A 6,830-nucleotide genomic window follows, 5' to 3' on the forward strand; every position below is an offset into this window, starting at 1 on the left:
TCAAAATACACTGACAACATTATGACAGAATCAGAAGTCAGTTGTACAAGTGTACGGTATGTACATGTACATGTACTTTCTTTTTCCAAAGGTTATATTTCGTGAGGGACAGTTGTTAAGTGGTGTTTTGGATAAGTCACAATTTGGTGCTTCTCAGTTTGGCTTTGTCCACTCTTGCTATGAGGTATTAATGATAATTAAAATAATTTATTACCATTATTCCTTTCTGTAGTTGTATGGAGGTACCATGTGTAATTATCTGTTGTCAGCTCTTGGCAGAATCTTCACTGGTTTCCTTAAACTCTATCACGGGTTTAGTCTAGGAGTGGAAGACATATTAGTGAAACCAATGGTACATTGTACATGTATATAATGGTTGTAAACCGTCATAATTTGTAGTACATTGTACATGTACATGTGTGTAATGTATATGTACAAACATGCATGATTTTTTTCTTCTTTTCTTCCTCCTCTTTTTGTCCTCTAGGCAGATAAAGAGAGATTTAAAATTATTGCTGAGGGTAGAGATTGTGGGCTTGAAGCAGCTGCTGATGCTTTTGTAGTTAAAAATGTTAAAGATAAAGGTATACATATTGTTGTGCTATTATTATTTTTTTTGTTTAGGGACGGTCTCAAAGTGTTAGATTTCTTTATGAAAAAGAAAACTGATCAAATCAATAATAAAGTTAACGTGTAAGTACAACATGCATTTGTGAAGCAAGAGTGCATATAATGTATCCATTCTGTTCGTTTTGTAGAGATTTGTATGTGTACCTACTTCCATTCTCTCTTGATCTTTCCTTTTATTCTACCATGCTTGTTTTGAATTGACCAATCAGATTGCATTATATGAGGTGTCTAAATCACTTATAATACCCCGGGAAAATATTTAGAAACCTCCGGGAAATTATTTAGATACTTCTGCCAAAGTTTGGGAAATTTTAGGAATAAAAATGATGACAGCAATAATAGTAATGTTATATTTGAATTTTTATGTGTATGTTTGTGCAGTTATTAAAGCTGAAGTGTCTGTCCTTTATCTAGAGATATGTTTTGTGCTTTTGGAGGATGAGGTGAATTGGTATATCGTCACTAGCTACTGCTGTTTTTGTTTGTAATAATAATATTATTGAGGAAACGTCTTCCGGCATTTTGTTGATCTGAAATGTGCTTATAAATTTGTACACCATCCGTGCTTCTGTGACCTGTTCTTTTCATGATTAATTGTTCATCAACACCAGCTTGAAGTAGTCTAGTAGCAGCAGTCATGCCGCGAAGTGAGTGGTTTGTTTGTAACCATCGATTCCCCAGTTGCTGCAGCAAACATTTTAAACAGTATTTCTCCATTAAGAAGAGTGGCCTGGTTGGAGCTTCTCCAAATCTTTCATTCTTTCCTTGCACCAGTCATTCAGAATATTTTCTACCCATTATATTGCTTTTTTAGTTCTGCATGGCGCACAGTGCTGTTGTGCATCTTTAAATCCTTGTCCGTTGCGAAACAAGATGGTATATAGCACTAATGAAGTAGGCGGGGCAGTGATAAAATGATGAGATGAGATAGGCGTTTCCAGAGCTATCAGTGGCGGCTGTGTTAGTCGCATCTTTTGAGAACAGGCGAGCATGTCTACCTAGTTGCTTTTCCATTCTAGTGCGTGACTTAAAATGAATTGGTTGCTAATGGTAAGGATTTTTATACTTTTTGTGTATCCTAGCTACAAGAAATGCATCTAATCTGATTGGACGCATGGTAGAACACGGTTATACACCTCGGTCTCGGCATAATAGATTGTATTACTAAGTAACAGGGATAGGAAACAGATCACGTGATCTCATTCAAATTAATGAAAGCAGGTGCGGACGAACCTTGTAAGACTCTGCCCCTTCCCCGGCTCGTTGAGACAAGAGCAATATGACTGAGAGGACTGCTGGATTAAGTGTAGCTTGAAGCCAGATCCAGGGCAGTTATATAACTTATATTGTTGCTGAAGGTTTGCTTACTTATCAGAAACTGTTAAAGCTGTAATACAGCACTTTATTTTGAAGAAAAATGAGAAAAATCATGCTTTTTTACCATGCGTAATAGGTGTGAAATCTATTCAACCTATAACTTGCTAAGGGTAACTAAAACTGAGAGAGTGTCAATATAAAAAAACATGCATCAAGTAAAGCTACGTGCCACTAAAACACTTTTATTATCACTAGTGCTTCATACAGATCATAAGATCCCAAAATGTCTGTTTTTAGAGGCTTATCTGTTCAACCTATATCACAAAAAGTAAGTAAAATTAGGATAAAGGACAAAAACTGTAACAAAGATCAGGGTTTTTCACATGCCTTTAGCCTATTATATAAGCCACAGACGGCACTTTGGAAAAATAATAGCTGTATTCGTTAATTTGTGCCATCACAAAGGCAATTTCAATGATAACATGGGCCGCGAGAAGCGGCGAAGATTCTGTCAACAAAACTATGCTTAACCGTCACAAAGAACAGTCATGAACTCCCAAGACCTATCTGTTCATCATCGATAGTAAATAAAATTGAAATTAATACAGTTGGAGACTAGGAGAAGTGCTTGTGCAGTCTTTCCATTGCTTTTCCACCATTACAGAGCCTGTCCGTGTGACGTCATCAGTTTCCAATCCCTGTTACTTAGTAATACAATCTATGATTTGCCAGACCCACCCGTAGGCACGGAGGGTGTGGTCTGGCTACGCGAGACTAGTCGTTACCCGAGACCGCGTAGGCGTAGTCGAGGGTAAAGCAGTCGTCCTGTCTGTGTGTTCGCTTTGACCTCCACTTTTGAGTTGACACTGCTTTCTTGTCTTGTCCTGGAGAGTCTTATAATCAATACTGGCTCTAGAAAAAGTTATTCTCCGTCTTGGGAATCCTTGATTTGTCTTTTCCGTGATAAAAGAAGCTGGCAAACTCGCCAAACGTAGTCGGCTCTCCTGCAGCTCTTTCGTAGTGAAAGCAAAAGAGCAACAGGGTAGATAAAACAATTAAGCAAAGCCTCATCTTTCATTAATATGAGAGAAATTGTTCCAATCGTCTTCGTTTTAAAGATATGATAGCCCAAACTTTCATACCTTGTGAGTTTAGACGAGGCTCTCTTCTCCCGAGGTAGCGGCCAGAGTCTTTTAACATTAGGGACTAGATAGCAGTTTGTATGCAACAAATAGAGCCTAACAAATGTATGCTAAACTGTTTAAAAGTCGAGAAAAACCAAAGCTTTCTTCACCACTTAGGGCCATGTGCCACCATTTACTGTGTGTGGGGGCGGAGCATGGCTTGATTGAGCCACACCTTCATTGCAGCCACACCTTTACATTGCTGCAGCTAGCTAGCAGCAGTGCAACAAATATGCTGGAGCTCTTTGTCTAAAAAAAACAAAAAATTCTCTGTCTGTCTCAAAACATTCACTAAGTTTTAATAAATCTAGTGCATGTTGAAGCTTCTTTTCTGTCTCAAAACTTTCACCAATTATTTTCTCTTAATTTATTGAAACTGTTACATACAGATTGTGTCGAGGGTATGCACTTTAGTGCTCTCGTTCATTCATTCTGTGTGCTCTCTTTTGTCTTTGAGAATGTATATCTTTATAATCGCGCACTCTAAATCTGTGAGAGCTTCTCTTCTGTGAGGAAAAGTCTTGCTTTACTGCCTTGAGATGCTTAGAGAGCAGCTCTAGCTAGTAGAAGCTTTTTATCTCATGAGAAAATGCCCAGCAATAGCGGTAGTACTCTGGAGGTAAATGAGACTCTTTTCCAGTAGATCAAGACTAGTTATTGTTTTAATATGTGTGGCACTCTTTAAATCTTTCTTGTTGGTGAGTTATAGCTTCTTGAATTTCAACCCGAGTGAATTGTAGGTAGTCTAAAGGTCCTAAACTCTCTCAAATCACTCAATTTACATCTAGGCAACAGTATTTGTGCCATTATAATGTCATATAGCACTTATAAGAAGAGAAAAATCTGAAACTTCTTGTTGCAGCTAGGGTTGCTGCCATCAAACGAGACACCTACGGTGCATGGCCTCGCCCCTATAGCTGCTATGGTGCATGCCCGCACTGCAATAGCTGTTTGATTATCAGCATGAAGAGAGTCTGCTCAACACTAGCTTCCTGCAGTTGCACTTGCTCTTGAATACCTGCAGAAGTAGCAGCACTGCAGCACATACATGCAAGCAGCTCCAGCCCCTCCCATGCATGTAGATTGAAAGGTGTGGCATTCCATCATAACTGGAATGATTGGCAGCAAGAAGACCATGTGAGAAAGAAGCTTCACTTTTTCTTTACTAATCAGCAATATATGATAAACTTGCTGACAAAAAAAGTTGCTGCCTTTGTATATTTGAGATAGTATAGGTACTTTAGTACCTATAACCCAGCAAGTTGTTGCTCTAGCGCTGCACAAACGAGTGACCTCAACAATTTCAAGTAAGTATAAATCTTCATCAAGTAAGATTTAGAGAAATCTGTTCATAATTTTTGAAGGCCATGTTCTAATCTACTGAAAAATGCTACCAGCTATCTCTAAAGTGCCAACACAACGGAACTTGGCCCAACTACTCGATTTTCTTACTTTGAAGCTTCTGTACCTAGCACTTGTATTTGAGCAACACAAAACAATTAAGAAAGACTTTTCCACGTCAAAAAGAAAGATCTAGGAGCTTAGAACACGCTGTGCTAAAGTTATTGTTTATTAAAAACAAATTTCAGTTGTACAGAATGAATGAATGAATGAATGAATGACAGACACACACAACAACTACCTATACCTCGCGTAGGCGAGGCCAATGACTAGGCTTGAGCATATTAGGTTAGCATAATATTGAGCATAATGAACCACACTAGGAATTAAGCATTATTCCAGAATAGTCAATTAACTTCAACCATGTGACTTCACTCACTGAATGTGAAGTGTTAACATGGCTGCCCATTTAGCCCCCAGCAAAGTCACTCTCTTGGAGACTATGTACAATGTTCCTTGATGTTACTGTATAAATGTGTGATAAATAATAATTTTTTTATTAAAAAAATAATTTTTAAAATAATTCAGAATAATTGTAAGCATAGCCAATAAAATATTGTAAGCATAATGGCATATATCTGAAGCACTAGAGAATAGCATAATGTAAGGAAATGGTGGAATAATATGCCAAAGCCTACCAATGACACTTAGTCTTGTTGTTTATGATTCTTAATCATTCCCCACTAATCTGCGGGAGATCCTACTGCGCATGCTCGCAAACTCTTAATTTTAACTCTCGCGCCTCTTTGTATTTTTCAAAAATTTCCCGGGAAATGTTGTGTCCGGATAAATGGAGAGCATAGATCTCTGTGGAGGAGATGGCGGGAGCATTTGGGGTAGAAAACCAACGCCCAGAGAGAAGGATGGGTTAGTCCAGGTCAATTTATACTATTTTATCTTCTTTAGGTTTCTATTGAGTATCAGGAACACGAGAATTGGTCTGACTGCTGCTGGCCGCCATGTACCCTTTACCAGGGTGACATTTGGTTGTCATGGCAACTGGTTCATAGCAACCGATCAACTCGGCGTAATATATTCTTTTGATGTTTACAGAAACAAGTGAGAAATTTTAATTTTCTTTTTAAAATGCTACGTTTTAAAAATGACGTGTAGATATCAGGTTGTGTATCGGTTGGGAAAAACTTGTACGGCACTTCTGATAAGCCACACCTACTCTAATGAGCTTTTTGTAGCAACTAACAATTTAAATGTGCACTGTATAAATATCGGTGAGTATTAATACATGTACATGTACTCATTTTAAATTCACTCATCAATGAATGGTGACACCTTTATAAATTAGTGCATGTACATGTACATGCATTTTATCCTACCCATTTTTCATTATCAGTATTATTATCATTATTATTATTATTATTATTATTATTATTATTATTAATACATGTAGGTTCTCGTCAATTGATAACTACGTTTGGTCCCCATGAAGCGTCAATAAAGTCCCTCTCATTGCCTCAGAGTGGTCAGTATCTGTTAGTAGTGACAGCCTGTGACTCTGTCCTATGGGATATCAATACTGGCATAAGACGCAAGACTTTGTGTGGAGGTGAAAGTGTTGGGGTGCAAGATGTAAGTTCCTCTCTCTCTCTCTCTCTCTCTCTCTCTTTTATAACCTCTTGGACTGTGTAGCCTCGATAATAAGGACACCTTTATAATGAGGACACCTTTATAATAAGGACACCTTTATAATGAGGACATTTTGTTACTTTTGTAATGTCCCAAGTGGTGCAACCCTTTACAAAGTTACCACTGAAATGAGGACACCTCTACAGGTAGTGTGGGCCTAATGGTGTCCTTAATGAAGAGATTGCACATACATTTTTGGAAAGGGGCTGGAAATATTCTTATAATATTTTTAATGATTTGTTATTCCTAATTTCATGGTAGGTGTTCTTCCTGCCACTGACTAACAGTATCATAACTTGTTTCAAAGATGACTCCATTCACGTGTGGGACACTAGTACACTTGATTATAAATACAACCTTCCACTTCCGTCCGGCCCTCCTCCTCATTACAGAGCATTCGCTACCACACAAGATGGTAAGCATATGCACTAACGTTATGTACATGTACATGTGTAGCTATAATGGGGAGTTCTCTCAGTAGCCAAAGTCCCTGTACTTTGTCACAGCCGATTTTTTGTAACTTTAAAAATTCATAAAAAATTATAATTTGATCAGAATCAGCTCANACTTTCTACGCAGCATAAGAACATGTATATGCATCAGAAAAAATTATAAAAAGAGAATTCTCTACTTTACATTTTTGATGAAATTTGG

General features: G+C 37.8%; 2 protein-coding genes across 2 annotated transcripts; both read left to right on the plus strand.

Moving 5' to 3' along the window:
- Window positions 1-6: 6 nt before the first annotated feature.
- Window positions 7-2,376, plus strand: LOC109587495 (DNA-directed RNA polymerase I subunit RPA1-like). The gene is made up of 5 exons (XM_020003737.1): window positions 7-36; window positions 92-184; window positions 233-352; window positions 488-584; window positions 625-2,376. Exons 1-5 carry the CDS (start codon window positions 22-24, stop codon window positions 642-644), a joined length of 345 nt encoding a protein of 114 aa, XP_019859296.1. The 5' UTR covers window positions 7-21; the 3' UTR covers window positions 645-2,376.
- A 2,928-nt stretch (window positions 2,377-5,304) lies between these two features.
- Window positions 5,305-6,591, plus strand: LOC109587493 (TBC1 domain family member 31-like; the record flags this gene model as incomplete). The annotated part of the gene is made up of 5 exons (XM_020003736.1): window positions 5,305-5,399; window positions 5,439-5,591; window positions 5,646-5,761; window positions 5,941-6,119; window positions 6,438-6,591. Coding segments are annotated over exons 1-5 (679 nt in total), but the record flags the coding sequence as incomplete, so codon positions are not given.
- Between the last annotated feature and the right edge of the window lie 239 nt (window positions 6,592-6,830).

This window comes from Amphimedon queenslandica, unplaced genomic scaffold, assembly GCF_000090795.2.
Source record: "Amphimedon queenslandica unplaced genomic scaffold, v1.1 AMPQUscaffold_12554, whole genome shotgun sequence".
Classification (NCBI taxonomy): domain Eukaryota; kingdom Metazoa; phylum Porifera; class Demospongiae; order Haplosclerida; family Niphatidae; genus Amphimedon; species Amphimedon queenslandica.

Excerpts from the sequence above, each read along its gene's own strand:
- LOC109587495 (XM_020003737.1), top strand. Across the intron at positions 353-487 it reads ACATATTAGTGAAACCAATG|GCAGATAAAGAGAGATTTAA; the intron begins GTACATTGTACA and ends TTTGTCCTCTAG. Across the intron at positions 585-624 it reads TAAAAATGTTAAAGATAAAG|GGACGGTCTCAAAGTGTTAG; the intron begins GTATACATATTG and ends TTTTTTGTTTAG.